The sequence below is a fragment of the Crocuta crocuta genome, unplaced genomic scaffold (genome assembly GCF_008692635.1).
Source record: "Crocuta crocuta isolate KB4526 unplaced genomic scaffold, BGI_CrCroc_1.0 scaffold77, whole genome shotgun sequence".
Taxonomy (NCBI): domain Eukaryota; kingdom Metazoa; phylum Chordata; class Mammalia; order Carnivora; family Hyaenidae; genus Crocuta; species Crocuta crocuta.
This window is the reverse complement of record NW_027532172.1, coordinates 2,840,465-2,857,763: the sequence shown is the minus strand read 5'-3', so window position 1 is coordinate 2,857,763 and position 17,299 is coordinate 2,840,465. Positions and strand designations below refer to the sequence as shown.

General features: G+C 43.1%; 2 protein-coding genes across 3 annotated transcripts in view; one reads left to right on the top strand and one right to left on the bottom strand.

Annotated features, from left to right (window-relative positions):
* KIF15 (kinesin family member 15) overlaps window positions 1–16,282 on the bottom strand; it is a 66,271-nt gene extending 49,989 nt beyond the window's left edge. Inside the window, exons 1-5 of one of the 2 annotated variants that reach the window (XM_077777163.1) lie at window positions 16,239–16,282; window positions 9,264–9,306; window positions 8,080–8,263; window positions 5,812–5,888; window positions 1,629–1,666 (exon numbers count right to left, since the gene is read on the bottom strand). In XM_077777163.1, coding sequence (XP_077633289.1) covers window positions 1,629–1,666; window positions 5,812–5,888; window positions 8,080–8,263; window positions 9,264–9,306; window positions 16,239–16,257 — 361 coding nt within the window. In that variant the 5' untranslated portion in view covers window positions 16,258–16,282. Of the gene's footprint in view, window positions 1–1,628; window positions 1,667–5,811; window positions 5,889–8,079; window positions 8,264–9,263; window positions 9,307–16,238 lie in introns of those variants that run through there. The other variant, XM_077777164.1, reaches the window with a different exon arrangement.
* Window positions 16,283–16,451: 169 nt separating this feature from the next.
* The window catches only part of KIAA1143 (KIAA1143 ortholog), an 8,137-nt gene continuing 7,289 nt past the window's right edge, over window positions 16,452–17,299 (top strand). The window contains exon 1 of the mRNA XM_077777314.1: window positions 16,452–16,628. Coding sequence (XP_077633440.1) covers window positions 16,521–16,628 — 108 coding nt within the window. The 5' untranslated portion in view covers window positions 16,452–16,520. The remainder of the gene's footprint in view (window positions 16,629–17,299) is intronic.

Here is a 17,299-nt window from a genome sequence, read left to right as displayed (position 1 = left end):
TCACATCTCTCTCACAAAATCCAAAACCCCAGCCAGGTCTCACATGAGCTGACCTCAGAGTCTAACTCCAACTTCCCTCCTTACTACCCCTTTAGTCTGGAAAACTCCCCTCTAACCCATGGGTCTTCTTGATGTTCTCTGAACACTCTTTTTTTTTTTTTTTTTTTTTTAAATATTTTTTTTTATTTCTAGGAGAGAGAGAGAGGTAGACAGCATGAGCAGGGGAGGGTCAGAGAGAGAGGGAGTCACAGACTCTGAAACAGGCTCCAGGCTCTGAGCTGGCAGTCAGCACAGAGCCCAACGCGGGGCTCGAACCCACGAACCACGAGATCATGACCTAAGCGAAAGTCGGACGCTTAACCGACTAAGCCACCCAGGCGCCCCTGAACACTCTTGAGCAAGTTCCCAACTTAGAGCCTACAGCCTGGAAGATTCTTCTCCCAGAGAGTCTTGTGGTTTCTTCTCATTTCACTCAATAATTCTCTTTCTTACTATAACTCACAATTCAGAAACCATTAAAAAACAACCACCACTGAAATTCAACCATAAGAAAATTTAGAACTTTGGCAAGGGGCAAGTCAAAAGACAAATGAAAAACCTAAAGAAAAATCTGCTATCTTGTAGACAAAGGACTATAACCTATTTTACAAAAAATGAGTAAGAAAAAGATAAGCTAATTTTTTAAATGGGAAAAAAGCTTGAATGGGTATTTTACAGAGAGGCTATTCAATGTCCAATAAACATATGAAAGACGCTCAGTTGTCAACAGACATCAAGAAACTGCAAACAAAAACACAATGAGATAATACTACACATATTCCAGAAAGGCTAAAATTTTAAAAACTGACAATACCAAGTATAGACAAGGACATGGAGGTCCCAGAACTTCCATATCTATCATGGCCATGTAGATACTAAAGCTGATACACACATAACTATGATCCAGCAAATTCCACTCCTAGAGATGTACCCAACAAAAATGAACTTGAAAAGACACACACAAGAAAAAGTGGCATAGCAGCATTATTCATATGGTCTAAAACTGGAGATAATCCAAATGTCTAGAAACAGTAACATGGAAAATGTGGCATATTCACACAATAACACATTATACAGCAACGGGATACAGCAATGGAATAAACTTGTACTGCATGCAACAACATGAGCAAATCTTAGAAACTTAATGCTGAGAGGAAGAAGCGAGACATAAAAGAGTACATACAGTAAAATTTCATCTATAGAAGTTTGAAAAGAACCAAAACTAATGATAGAAGTCAGAGTAATACATACTTCAGGGGAAGGGGATGAGGTAGTTACTGACTAGGAATCTTGATCTGGGTGGTAATTACATGGATTTATAAATATATAAAAAGTCACTAAACCCAACTCACACAAACTGTTTATTAAGCACCTACTCTGTGCTAAGCACTGACTGGGAACATAGCTGCAAACATGAATTTTGTTATCATGGAACTCCCAATTTGACAGAAGCCTGGGAAATATCCCTAATTTTATGAAGTCAACACCATATACAGAAAGTAAGACATCCCCCAAAATGTCCTTGGTGCCTAGGTGCTGTCATTGCAGAGTAGATTAAGCCAGCAAATGATAAACTTTAATTCACTTACCCATCATTGTAAATGTTTTCCCTGAGCCAGTCTGTCCACTGTAAAAACAAATGTTTTATACATTATTTTTACACACAAAACTTATAAGACTCCCCTCCTGCTTTAATAAGTTCTACTGATAGATAAATTTTCCCCACAAACACCAGGACACCTAGGTGGCTCAGGTGACTGAGCATCTGACTCTTGATTTCAGCTCAAGTCATGATCTTACGGTTCATGGGGTAGAGCCCCACATCAGGCTCTGCCCTGACACTGCAGAGCCTGTTTGGGATTCTCCCTCTCTGCCCCTCTCCCATGCAGACACACACACGATCTCTCCCTCTCTCAAAATAAATAAACATAAAAAACTTTTCCCCGTAAAGATCTTATTTTCCTTTTTTTTTTTTTTTAATTACATTAGGTAAGGATGCTTGGCTGGCTCAGAGTATGCAATTCTTGATCTCAGGGTAAAGTTAAGTTTAAGTCCCACATTAGGCGTAGCGTTTACTTTTTAAAAATTATATTAAGTAAAAAGTGATTGATTCATTTTCTTTCTCTCCTGTTCTACTACCAAGAGCTACATTGTTAATTGGTAATTCTTCAAAATTATACAAACATAGCCATCAGAGTTTTTAACTTTTCTTTTTTTTAAAGGAGCTAGAGCCCATGAGCTGGGGAGAGGGGCAGAGGAAGAGAGGAAGAGAATCTTAAACAAGTTCCACACTCAGCATGGAGCCCGACATGGGGCTCAATCCCATGACCCTGGGATCATGAGCTGAGCCAAAATCAAGAGTCGGACACTTAACAGACTGAGCCTTCTTCTAACGAAAAGCAATTTTTCATTAAATTATTAATGAATATGCCACAAATTAAACATAATTAGTATGACTGTAAGATACTTAAAGATATTTAAATCTCTAAAGAGAACACAGTGTCTGGCAATTGTGGCTCTATTTCCAATTCATTTTTTAATTTTACCTCTCAAAATAATCTGTGGGAAAAAAATCTTTCTTCTCTTAAGAAGACAAATGAGAAAATAGGTCTCTGCCGTACTGATGAAGAGAAAACATTCAGCTCTCCTGAACACAGCTGAAAAGTAAGCATGAAAAGCAAAGGCAAACTTTCAAGTTAGTATGCATGTGCACATGAGCCTAGAGTTCATACTTCTTTTTTTTTTTTTTAATTTTTTAAAATGTTTTATTTATTTCTAGGAGAGAGAGAGAGACAGCGCGAGCAGGGGAGGGTCAGAGAGAGAGGGAGTCACAGACCGAAACAGGCTCCAGGCTCTGAGCCGGCAGTCAGCACAGAGCCCAACGCGGGGCTCGAACCCACGAACCGCGAGATCATGACCTAAGCGAAAGTCGGACGCTCAACCGACTAAGCCACCCAGGCACCCCGAGTTCATACTTCTTAATGTGTTTTTTATTTTCTTGTGTTTTAAGCCAATTATAGATAAACCAAGGGCACACACAAAGCATCAGCTGCTCAACTATATGAAATTTTTTTTTAATTTTTTTTTTAATGTTTTTTATTTATTTCTAGGAGAGAGAGAGAGAGAGAGACAGCGTGAGCAGGGGAGGGCCAGAGAGAGAGGGAGTCACAGACTGAAACAGGCTCCAGGCTCCGAGCTGGCAGCCAGCACAGAGCCCGACGCGGGGCTCGAACCCACGAACCGCGAGATCATGACCCAAGCGAAAGTCGGATGCTTAACCGACTGAGCCATTTGAGAAAAGCAAAGTGCAAGTGGGACGGGGCAGAGAGAGGGAGACACAGAATCTGAAACAAGCTCCAGGCTCTGAGCCATCAGCACAGAGCCCGAAGCGGGGCTTAGGCCCACAAAACTGCGAGATTATGACCTGAGCTGAAGTTGGACACTCAACCGAGCTACCAGCTGCCCCTCAAATGCATTAAATAATTCACTACATTCTATTAAAAAGCTCCAGTTCTAAATAAAATGTGATTGTCTACTGCTAAAAAATAATAATTACACTAAAAATATATTCCCATTAACCTATATATTCTATAAATCTGGAATGATACTAAAATTCACTTTGTACAATTGCTAAGGTCACAATGCCTTCTGGACCTCCATCTTACATTCCACAGTAAGTCTACAGCAATATTTTAAGGCTGCCAACATTTAGAAAATTCAGGATCATGTCTCACTTTAAATATACATTTAGAAAACAATCTGACAGGGGCGCCTNGGAAAACAACGTGACAAGTTTCTCATAAGGTTAATCATAGACTTACCATATGACCCAGCAATTGCATTCCTAGGTATTTACCCAAACGATTTGAAAACTTATGTTTACACAAAAACCAATATTCAAACATTTGTAGCAATTTATTCATAATCACTAAAAACTAAGATATCCTTTCATAGGGAAATGGATAAACAAATCATGATAAACCCATACAGTAAAATACTACAGAGGATGGGAAAAAAAAGAGTAAGTTATTGATGTATGCAAGAACACAGGCGAATCCTATATTTTTATTAAGAGAAAGAAGCCAGATCCAAAAGGCTACATATTGTGTGATTCCATTCATGTGACACTCTGGAAAAGGCAGAACTACGGGAATGGAAAATATATTTGTGTACCCTGGTCAGGGGTTGAGGGAAAGGGAAGTGGCTGACTACAAGGGGGACACAGGGGAAACTTCTAAGGTAAAGAAACAGTCTTTTTCAGTGCGAGGGTGGTGAATACATGGCTCTCTGCATTTGTCAAAACACTATTACAGGTGTCTATCACAAAGGGTGAACTTTAAAGCACACAAAGTAAAAAACAAGCAGAACGCATCAACCAGGATGTCAGCAGTCCCAGGATGGAATGCACGTACCCACATCACAAGCGTGTGACATCACTGCACCGACGTGCATGGGCAGCAAAGGAGATGACCCAAGTACTTTAGAAAAGGAGCTTTTGACTGGAAATTATTAAGGCTTAAAAAAAAAAAAAAGACAGACAGAAAATGAACTGTATGTAAACATAAACTACTGAGTAAATTTGTTCCTCACAGGGAGACAGGAAAACAATTCTGGAAGCGCTTCACATGTACACTGGGGCTGAAGGAGTAAGTAAAGGGATGACAGAAGGTGGCGGCCAGGTTTCTCCATGCCAGCAAGGGAGGTTACAGATAAACAAGGAAGGAAGGTTAGAATGAACCCATATGGATTCTAACCTCCTAGATTACAGTCAGAGACATAAGCATGAACTCATGCTTAACTTAATACATATACAAACACATAGATACAGAAACAGTCACAGACATGTCTACATACATGACTTAGTACATACACATGTATTACCTAGCTGTCTGCTGAGAAGGTCTAGAAGCAATAATACTCCAGTAGCAACAAACACACCTAGTGCCCACATCCTGGTTTCTAAATACCATTCTGCAATAAAAGGAACCAGGGCTCCTTGTCGAAATGGCTGAGTCTAACCCTAGGACAGGGAAAAGACAGATGAGCCAGGAACAGCTGGTACCATCATAAAGTAAGAAAGTGCTCAAGCAAAACGATGGAACATGTCAAAGGGACACAGAAACCAGCCTCCAAAAGCTGCCAATGGCCAAGTTAGGACGACATGAGCAACAAGATAAAAATAATGCATTGGATTATAACCCAAAGTATAATTTAAAAAATGGGNCCTAGAAATAAATAAAAATATTAAAAAATAAATAAATAAATAAAAAATGGGAGAGAAGAGACAAATCTTCCTTAGAGAAGAATTTCAAATAATATAAACACTCTCCTCTCTAGGAGGTAGAGTTTAACCCCTGCCACCCTGATTACCCACATGAATCCAATCTAGTCACATGCATTAGAGAACCTGTCCCAGCTGTAGTCAGAGGGACATGTGACTAAGGAAGACAAGTTGAAGGGTTGTATGGTTATGGCTTTGAAAATAAAGGGGACTGGAGCCAAGTAACACACGTGGCCTCTAAAAGCTGGAAATGGCAAGGAAATGGAATTCTTCCCTAGAGCCTCCAGAAGGGAACACAGCCCTGGACACTTAACTTATTTTAGCTCAGTAAGACTGGCACCCATGTCAGACTTCTGACTTACAGAAATGAAAGATAATAAATGTGTGTTGTTACAAGCCACTAAGTCTGTGGTAATGCACTACAGCAGCCGTAAGAAATGAACGAAGCACTTACTACTGCACCCTGTACAGGGACACAGTCAGCAACTTACTATGCAAAGATGGTACCATTATAACCGCTCATGCACGACTCCACAATGCCCTTGGCCACAGTCGAGAACACAGATTCCTACAAATGTAAGCACCAAACATGTTAACATTTCATAAAAACGAACTACATTCCTAAACTACATTCTAAAATATAACGATAAGAATAGCATGTTTTTAGACTTTTCAACACTTGTGGTAATGTGAAAATTGTACCCAGTATAGAAGAAAGCTAAAACATCGAAGATGATAAAACATTAAGCATAATTATGTCTACTAAACCCCTATACAATTCTAGATTTAAAACTTACACCTAGAATTTATACAGAATTCTGTCAGCACATTGCATACAAATATTAAATGGGTATTAGCATCAAATACATGGCCATATTCTTCAGTGCTTTTCCCACAGGTTTGTACTAAATAATCAATACCTGATTTTTTGCTTTCATTTTTACACATGTAAGTAGATGCAATCTTATCAACAATTTATTTTTTTATCTTGCAGCTTTTTTTTTTTTAATTTTTTAAAAAACATTTTATTTATTTCTGAGAGAGAGACAGCATGAGCAGGAGAGGGTCAGAGAGAGAGAGAGGGAGACACAGAATCCGAAACAGGTTCCAGGCTGAGCTAGCTGTCAGCACAGAGCCCAACGCGGGGCCCAAATCCACGAACCATGAGATCATGACCCGAGCAGAAGTCAGCTGCCCAACCGACTGAGGCACCCAGGCGCCCCAACAGTTCTTAAACCTGCACTAATACAGTAGCCATGACCGCATGTGACTACTGGGCACATGTGACTATTGAAACATGGCCATTCCAACTTAAAATATAAGTGTAAAATATACACTTGGTTTGGAAGACTGAGCATGAATAAAAAGAATGGAAAATGCCTCATTAATAATTTGCTTTATAATGATTACATGTTGAAAAGATATTTTGGATATACTGGGTTAAACAAATATAGGATTAAAATTACGTCTGGGACACCTGGATGGCTCAGTCAGTTAAACGTCTGACTCTTAATTTTGGCTTAGGTCATGATCCCACAGGTGTGAGATGGAGCCCCACATTGGGCTCTGCGCAGGGCGTGGAGCGTGCTTGAGATTCTCTCCCCACCCCCCAGCCTCCCTGCATGTGTCCCCCGTGTGCACGCTCTCTCTCTCTCTAAAATAAAACAATAGGGGTGTCGGGCGGCTCAGCTGGCTAAGCATCCTTCTCTTGATTTCAGCTCAGGTCATGGTCTTACAGTTGTGAAATTGAGCCCTGCATCAGGCTCCATCTGCACTGCCAGCATGGAGGCTCATGTGGGCTCAAACTCACCAACTGTGAGATCAGACCTGAGCCCAAATCAAGAGCCAGATGCCTAATCCACTGAGCCACCCAGGTGCCCCCTAACTTTTAAATTTTATTTAATCTTAATAAATTCAAACTGAAGTAGCCACATATGGCCACGGACTACTGTAATGGACAGTGCAGATATAGAACACTGCCCTCATTACAGAAAATTCTAAGGCATAGTGGTGACTAGATCTTAAACTGTCCTTAATTAGAAAAACAGTTCCTGACATCATAGTAATCTTAAATCTGTTACTCTCTGCTATGGACTCAATGTGTCTTCCCCAAAATTCCTATGTTGAAACCCTAATCCCCAATGCCATGGTATTTGGACTTGGGGCTTTGGGGACGTAATTAGATTATGAGGGTGGAGCACGTGTAAGGTACTCGAGTAGTGCCCTTCTAAGAAGAGACACCAGAGAATTTGCTTTTTCTCTCTCTCCATAGTGAAAACTCAGCTATCTACAAGCCAGGAAGCCGGTCCTTACCAGGCACTAGATCTCCTGGCCTGGATCTTAGAATTCCCAACCTCCAAAATGAGAAATAAATGTTTGCTGTTTAAGCCATCCTGTTTTTGATATTTCTGTTATAGCAGCCACAACCAAGATACTCTCCCTAAACTAGGAAGTTGGATTATACTTATTATCAATCACCCAAGTGGCTCTGAAAAATACACCTCCACTAACCTCCATCACTGGAGGGTGAGAAAAAGCAAAGCAGGCTTGTCATTCTGGTACAAAGTTTGATGAAGGAAAAAGCAATGATAAAATTAAATTTAGAATATTTTAAAATACATTACATCTAAAATATTTACAAAATGTTTGAGCTTCCTTATGTGAGATCTATCAAACTAAAGAGACCAGACATGAAATCCTCACAAATAATAATAGAATCTTACCCAAATGGAAAGTGAAGTCTACAGAATTATCATTACCTGAGTGGTGTGCATGTCTGCAACATGATCAAATGTGAAGGTCTTGGGCTCAGGGTTGGAGTGCAGCCGGAGAGTGGTAGAGGAAAGCACAGATAAACATAAGTTTTGCTCTCCGTCAGCTGATCCAGATCCTTCTGTAGGTGGACGAATTCGCACAAAAACTTTGATGGCATCACCTTCATTACTAAAGATAAGAAATGCAGTTTACTGGAGAAAAGTAAAAATGGATCTAAGTCCCATACTGCCTGTCATGTTTCCATACTGAGTTTCCCCAACAAAGCCCCAAACCTACCCACTTACATTCACCTCTTCACGTGTTGCACGTGACTCATACCCTTTATGATTTGCTTCACCATACTTATTTTCACAAGCTTTTACCTGAAATAAACTCAAAGGAAGTTGATTCCATGGAGCTCCAAGCATTGCTTGTCTGTGATTTCCCTCTTTTTTTTAATGTTTATTTATTTATTTTTTTAATGTTTTATTTATTTCTGAGAGAGAGAGAAAGAGACAGCGTGAACAGGGGAGGGTCAGAAAGAGAGGGAGACACAGAATCTGAAACAGGCTCCAGGCTCTGAGCTGGCTGTCACCATAGAGCCCGACATGGGGCTCAAAACCACAAACCGTGAGATCATGACCTGAGCCGAAGTCAGACACTTAACCAACTGAGCCACCCAGGCGCCCCTGTGATTTCCCTCTTAACAGCAATAATAAAATAGCCACCCCAAGGAAGAATTATGTTACTGATTCCATCTTTTAGCCTGGAAGGTAAGAGGATGCGGGGAGAATTGGGGAGGAAGTGTGATGTTTCTGGATTCCCAGGGAGCTAAGGACTGAGCTTAATGCTGAAACAAGTATCCCTTAATATGTTACTGTATCCTGCCTGGGTGGAGCGCCTGGCTACCTGACTCTTGATTTCAGTTCAGGTTATGGTCTTACAGTTCGTAGGACCAAGCCCCACGTCAGGCTCCTCGCTCATACTGCAGAGCCTGCTTGGGATTCTCTCTCTCTCTCTTTCTCTCTCTCTGTCTCTCTCTTTCCCTCTCCCTCTCTCTCTCCTCCTCCTCTTCCTCCCCTGCTCCCACGCTCCCCCTCCCTTCTCTCAAAAATAAAAAAAATAAACTAAAAAAAAAAATACTACATCCCTAATTCTTTTGGTCTCAGCAACAAGATTTTGTTCTTACCTTGATTGGTTAGACTGACAGTTTGTCACATTGCGTAACTCAGCTAGAAAAAAAGACAAGAAGTTATTACAGGCATTTAAAATTGCAATATAGGGGTGCCTGGGTGGCTCAGTTGTTTGGGTGACGGACTCAGGCTTAGGTCACGATCCCAGGGTCATGGGACTGAGCCCTGGGTGGGGCTTGGCACTGAGAGTGGAGCCTGCTCGGAATTCTCTCTCTCTGCTCACACCCTGTGCCCCTGGGGGTTCGCATTCTCTCTCACAAAATAAACTTTAAAAAAATAAAATAAAATTGCAATATAAAATCCCATCCTTTTAAAAAAATATTTGTTTTGAGAGAGAGAGAAAGAAAGCACATGCACATGAGCAGGGAAGGGGCAGAGAAAGAGGGAGAGAATCCCAAGCTGGATCCCAAGATGACAGCACAGAGCTTGACACAGGGCTGGAACTCACGAACCTGAAATCATGACCTGAGCTGAAATCAAGAATTGGCCACTTAAAGGGCACCTGGGTAGCTCAGCCAACTTTGGCTCAGGTCATGATCTTGCAGACCTCTGTGCTGACAGATCAGAACCTGGAGCTGCTTTGGATTCTGTGTTTCCCTCTCTCTCTTCCCCTCCTCCACTCACACTCTGTTTCTCTCTCAAAAATAAACATTAAAAAAAAAAAAAGAACTGGTTGCCTAACCAACTAAGCCACCCAGGTGCCCCTAAAAATCCCATTCTTATCTAGCCTACTCTTCTGTTGCTAACACTCCTCAGTCTTGTTGGCTCCCTGACCTCTTGACGGCGGGACACTCTAGGGCTCAGGCCTCCATCTTCCTTTTATTCTTTCCACATCCACTTCATTGGTGAGGACATCCAGGCTCATGGTTCTAAATGCCAAGTATATGTTGGCTGAGTCCCAAATTTAAACCTTCTCCCTGGACTACTCTTGTGAGCACCAGACTCTCACACTGAACTGCCTACCTAACATTTCCAGCTGGATGCCCAATGGGCAATGTCTCAAATTTAAAGTGTCAAAAACTGAAGTCCTGATCACCCCACCCCCACCCCAAACATGCTTCTCCACCTCAATTAATGACAACTCCATCTTTCCAGTTGCTCCGGCCAAAAACCTTGGAGTCATCTCTCAACCCCTTCTTTCTCATGCTTCATATCCAATCTGTTAGCCAATCTTTAGCTCTACCTTCAAAATCCATCAAGAATCCTACAACTTCTGGTTAAATCACTGCTATGACCACCACGGAATTGAGCAGCAACATCCCTTATTTGAGCTATTACAACAGCCTCCCTGTCTCTCTTTTCCTCACTCTCTCATCTCCCAGTTGCCACCTATTCTCAACCCAGCAGGCAGAATGATTCCGCTAAAAAAGAAGCCAGAGATCAACTTCCAGCATGACTGCAAGAGGAACTATGCTGACCCACTGCCCAGTGAAACTGGTGAAATAAAAAAATAAAAGCCACTCACAGCCTCTAGAAACAGCCATAAAGGCAAACAGCAAATGAAACAACATCTAGTCTAGAAGATCATTGGAAACTCCACAAGAGAGTGAGAGTCTATGGTACTTGAACCGCTTGCTCCCTCCCTCCCAGCTCAACGAGTTGGGAGTCTCCACTCCAGACTTTGCAGCCAAGAACAAAGGGATCCTCTTCCTCCCCACACAGCTCCTACTTTCCTCCTAGGAGCAGGTGACCAATTTCTCATCCAGCCTCCAGTCAGCTGCCCAAGGCTAAATCCCGGGTAACTGACTGAGAGCTGGGGCTTCCCTTCTTCCACCCGGCCTCCACTCGTGGAATGAGGCTCCACCTTGGACATAATGTGCTGAGAACACAAGGGCCCTGCTCACCCTTATTCTGGCTAGTGAGACACTGTTTCTCTACTAGGATAGGCAAGTCAAGGGGACTCCAGGCTGCTACACACACACACACACACACACACACACACACACACACACACACTCCCCTTCCCAGCAAATAGCCAGCAACTAGACCAGAGGTGTCACTCTGAAAGACTGTCATTGTTCTCACCCCCAGCTCCAAGAGCCTTGGCTGAGAGATTTTGACTCAGGGAAGAGACAGACCACAAAGCAGATTAACTCCAAAGAAGCTGACTCCATTTCCAACAAAGCAAGGAGAAGTTCAAGCCTCAAGGGCACACTCAAGAACAGTGAAGGTTGTGGTGGAAAGCAATTAGGAGGAGATTCAATATACCAACAAAACTGCAGGCCTATTAATTTGCAGGCAAGAACTGGGACCTAAGGCAGGTGGGACCAGCTTTACTGGGGTGAGAACAAATATCAAACACAGACCTCAGAAACTTTTCCTTTATAAGGGCAAGAATCTAATTGGATTGATTTGTAGGGCAAAGTCCCAGGCATTGTTGAAAACAATAGGGCAATCAGTTAGTACTCCTGGAATTTAAGAGCTACCTGCCGTCAGAGAAAGAGAGAAAGAGATCCCCACCAAAGCCATGGTCATCAGGGTGACTGTGGGCATACCCAAAGCTGGACTTCTCTGAGAAGCAACATCAAAGGCTTAACATTGTGACAGGGAAACAAATGTCACTAAAGCAATCCAGACAGTGATTAAACATATAAACAGGCAAAGAGTAGAGAAACCAGTATCCAAAGTTGCTGTAATTTATTATCTAAGATGTTAAGTATCCAACAAAAAAAGACAAGGCATTCAAAGAAATAGTAAAGAATGACCCATAAACTATTTAAGTTTAAAAAAACTTTTAAAAAAAGCTGGCAAGAGAAATTGCCTAGATAGCATCTAGATGTTGAGAGAGTCAAAGTCACCATTATAAACATGTTCACCTTACTGAAGGAAATCATAATTAAAGTGTTAAAAGAATGATGACAACATCCCATCAAATGGAGAATAACAATTGAAATTATTCTGAAAAACTGAAAACTCTGAAGTCCAAAAAGTATAACTGAAATAAAAACTCACTAGAAGGGCTCAACAGTATATATGAACCAGTAGAAGAAAAAATACACAAATTCAAAGATAGATCAACAGAGATTATACAAGCCAAAGGACAGACAGACCAAAGGATGAAGGAAAGTGAAGCAAGACTCAGAAGAATGTGGGACACTGTTAAGCACACCAACATAGATGTAATGGGGAGTACCAGAAGGAGAGAAAAGCTAACAGCAGGAAAAAAATTTTTTAAAGTATTTTGAAGCCAAAGACTTCCCAAATTCATTGAAAAAAACAATGTATACCTCCAGGAAGTTCAATGAATTCCAAACAGGATAAACACAGAGATCCACAAACAGACACATTACTATAAAAACGGTGAAGGCCAAACAGAAGGAGAAAATCTTGAAGGCAGCAAAAGAAAAACAACTTGCTACTTACAAGAGAATCCAGTTCTATTACCAGCTGACTTCCAAGAATAACAGATGGCGGCCGAAGGCATCTCGGAGAGAATTTGCTGCAGGCAGAGCCACCTTCAGCAGATGGTAAAGGTGGGAGGCCTGGTGGCTCAGCTGGTGAAGTGTCCCACTCTTGGTTTCAGCTCATGTCATGATCTCACGGTTCTTGGGTCATGGTTCTAAATGCTAAGTGTATGTTAATGAGTCCCAAATTTAAACCTCCTGGATTACTCTCTTGAGCACCAGACTCTCACATCTAACTGCCTACCTGACATCTCCACGTCAATATCAAAAAAGGGGGTGAGAGGAATAGAGCTACATGGGAGTAACGTTTATATTACTGGAATTAAGCTAATACAAATTTGAAGCTGATTCTGATAAAATATGCATGTGAGGGGTGCCTGGGTGGCTCGGTTGATCTCAGCTCAGGTCTTGATTTCAGGGTGGTTAAGTTAAAGCCCTGCACTGCGTTCCACGTTGGATATGCAGCCTACTTAAGAAATTAATTAATTAAAATGTTAAGATGTACATGTTAAATTTTTTTTAATGTTTTATTTATTTCTGAGAGAGAGACAGCATGGGCAGTGGAGGGTCAGAGAGAGAGGAAGTTACAGAATCTGAAACAGGCTCCAGGCTCTGAGCTAGCTGTCAGCACAGAGCCCAACGTGGGGCTCGAACCCATGTACCGTGAGATCGTGACCCGAGGTGAAGTCGGAGGCTTAACCGACTAAGCCACCCAGGCGCCCCAAGATGTGCATGTTAAACCCTACAGCAACCACTAAAGAAAAAAAAAAGGCAGTAAAGGAAGAACAGAAGAACATAAAAGATGTGAGATACATAGAAAACAAAAAATAAAGTGGCATATATAAATCCAACTATATCAACAACAATATGTGAATAGATTAACCCAATTAAAAGGCAAAGACTGTGGGATTACTTGAGAAAATATATTCCAACTATATACTATCTACTGTAAACACACCTTAGATTCAAAGATTAAAATACACTGAAAGTAAAAGGATGAAAAATGGTATCTCACCTAACCGAAAATCACAGTATTGGATAAAATAGATTTTAAAAGACAACAACAAAAAATGTTGAGGGGTAGGGGCACCGTGAGTTCAAGCGCCACATTGGGCTCTGTGCTGACAGCTCGGGGCCTCTTTCGGATTCTGTGTCTCCCTCTCTCTCTCTCTGCCCCTCTCCCACTCAGGTTCTCTCTCTTTCCCTCTCTCTCTCCCCTGCCCCCTCTCTAAAAAGTAAGTAAAACATTAAAAATAATTAAAAACAAAAATACAAAACTCTGCAGTGGTTGTCCATCTCAATCAGAGTAAAAGGCAAAGTTCTTAAAACAGCCTACGGGACGGGACATGATCTAATGCCCCACCTCCCCTGTCACCACCTCCACAACTCATTTCCTATTACACTCCTTGTTCCACTACCACCAAACTGGTTACTTCTAGAACATACCACACTTTGGGACCTTTACACATTCTATACCTTCTGCCTGGAACATCTCTTTGGGGATTTACTCAAGTATCGTCTTCTCAGTAAGGCATCCTATGACCTTGACTTATGGGAAACACCAGCTTATCTCCATACACACCCACCCAATTATCTATCACTCTAACTCCCCTTCTTGGCCCTATTTTCCTTCAAAGGACTTAACTGCCATCAAAATTTATATTGGTTTCCTTTCTTTCTCTTCCAAATTAACTATAAAGCATTATCTAGGCAGTGCCTGACACACTGTGAACACTCAATAAATCTTTGAATAAGTGAATACTAGGACATCAGTTTAAAAAAAACATCTTAGGGGCGCCTGGGTGGCTCAGTTGGTTAAGCAGCCGACTTCGGCTCAGGTCATGAACTCACGGTTTGTGGGTTCGAGCCCCGCGTTGGGCTCTGTGCTGACAGCTCAGAGCCTGAAGCCCGCTTCAGATTCTGTGTCTCCCTGTCTGACCCTCCCCTGCTCATGCTGTCTTTCAGAAATAAATAAAACATTAAAAAATAAAAAACCATCTTAATTTCTATTCTTAATTTCATACCACAGATCCTCAAAGCAAATATTCACAGCGGAACAACTGTTCTGGAAATTACCCTTTGCAGCTATACCCCCTCAAGCAAATGAATGTGGGAAATACACCAGATTGCCCAATTCCCCACCTGCCCGTCCTTCACAGCTTCTCCAAGAGTTGGCAGCAAAAAAACAGTCCCTCTGTCCCTTTGGCAAAAGCAAAAGTGGCAGAGAGCACTGTCTGGGTTCCCAAGTCCTGCTCCTGATCCCTGGGCTGCTGGGAATGAAGGCAGCGTTTGGGATGTCATCAACCTGGACGTTGCCAAGAGACTTCAAGGAACAGAAGCGTTTCTCATGGAAATAATCATTTTCACACAACAGAGTTGTGAATTGTGAATACGCTTGTTCCCATCACTTCTAGAAAGTGATGCACATGGATAGGACAGAGTCCTTTCATAGTGACATGCAAATGTCACTTTCCATTATGTAAACACAAGCTCTAATTTTATCACAGGTTATCAACTCTCTTTGTGTCCAGATTTACAGAATACCGTGGTTGTGCAGAATGCACACTGAACATTTCAGTCCACAAACGAACCAATGTATGTGCTAATATTCCCTGAATACTGAAAATGAGGGAAGAGAAACATTTCAGATGGAAAAAAAGAGCACAATGTGATGACCTAAAAAGTTAACGAAAACAACAAATCCATCAGAAAACAATTACAACTGACAGCTGCAAGCGTTAAAGTTGTTGGAAGTTTCATCAAAGACCACAAATTTAGCTTCTTCCATCTTCTAACATAGGACTCTCCTCATTACCATTCATATCATTCACGAAGATCCATTGAATTAGCTCAAAATCTAATCTTTAAAGGATTAGGCAATGTAAGAGACGGGCACGTCCACGGGAACGCCAAAGGACGAAGAAATCAGTGAAAATCGGAGGGTTTATCAAAATCGGCAGTGCTTCTCTCCAAAGGAAAAAGGAAGAAACGGAACGGGTCCCCTTGGGAAGAAAACAGGAATTTGTGATAATATAAAGATATCCTGCGCTTATCCGAGGAGACTGTACAGGAGACCCTCCAGAAGACAAAGACGTGCTTGGAACGTGAAGAGTTCTCCCATTCAGGACACTCAGTGATGTGGAAACGCGGAGAAGGTGGTGAGAGCCACGGCCGACCTCAGGCAAGGATACGTAAGCAGCCCCGATCGGGCCACGGGAATAGATAGGGCAGCGACGAAATGCCAGAACGGAGAACGGGACGGAAGAACCAGCAGGTCGCTGGGCGTCGAGCCCCTGGGGGGAGGGCTCTCCGGTTCCCTGCTCAGCCCAAGCGCCTAGAACTGTGCCTGCCTTGTGGCGTGCGCCCAAAACGGAGAGAAGGGCGGATAGCTGTTCGAGCCGCGTATGGTCTGAGGGTCGGAGAGAGGCCCCAAACGCCCCGCGCCGCTAGGTCGGCTCCTGCCCTTCACGCCCAGCCTGGAACCCTGCGGGCGGCCGGGGTTGCGGTCCTTCCCAGTTGTATTTGGGGGCGGAGACGGGGGTCATGAAGCCGGAACTCCTTACTTACTTTTGCAGCCGGGCGCCATGGCGCCCTCACCCCTCGATCCCGAGACCAAGGCAGCGGATACCCACACGTCCAGCCGCGCGGCGCGTCGGGATTCCGCAAGCTCAAGATGGCCGCAGATTTGAATTTGGCGCTCGGGTCGGACGGTGACGCCATCAAGGAGGCTGCCATGTTGCCCGGCCTCCGGCCAGGGGGCGGGGACTGCGTGACGTCACGAGTAGGCGCCATAACCAATGCACACTCTCGGGCGGCCCTGGGGAACCTGTCTCTTTCCCCGGCACAGCCATGAGTAAGCGGAACCAGGTTTCGTACGTGCGGCCAGCCGAGCCGGCGTTCCTGGCCCGCTTTAAGGAACGGGTCGGCTACAAGGAAGGGCCCACCGTGGAGACCAAGGTGAGCCCAGGCCAGTCGCCTTACCCGAGAAACGCTGCCCTCCCCCCTACTTCCGGCTTCTGCCAAGACTTGGAGGCCTGGCACTGACGGGCCCCTCCCCTCCCCTGCACCCAGCCCCCTATCTGGATGGGCTTCAGGCCCCAGGCTGGTTTACTACAGCCTCGTATACCCTGGAAGATATTTGTCGTTTTTCGTAGTGCTGTTGTATTCTTGAAAATGACTTGACGCAGGTAAAGCGCCTCGTCCTTGGTAGATGATTAAGAAAGATCACTTTTGGGGCGCCTGGGTGGCTCAGTTGGTTAAGCGTCCGACTTGGGCTCAGGTCATGATCTCACAGTTCGTGGGTTCGAGCCCCGCGTCGGGCTCTGTGCTGACAGCCAGCTCAGAGCCTGGAGTCTGTTTCAGATTCTGTGTCTCCTTCCCTCTCTGACCCACCCCTGCTCACTCTCTCTCTCAGAAATAAATAAAACATTTTTTAAAAACTTAAAAAAAAAAGAGATCACTTTTCTCTTATTTGCTTATCCCAAAACCTGTAGTTAGCAGGATTGGCGGTAGCATAGTCCCATTTTCCAGATAAAGGAACTGAGGCCTCTCTATCAAATGACCTGATGTCCTAGGCCTGGAGTCTGGATCTTTGGAAGAATGCCCTGGATCTATTGTTATGCTTTATT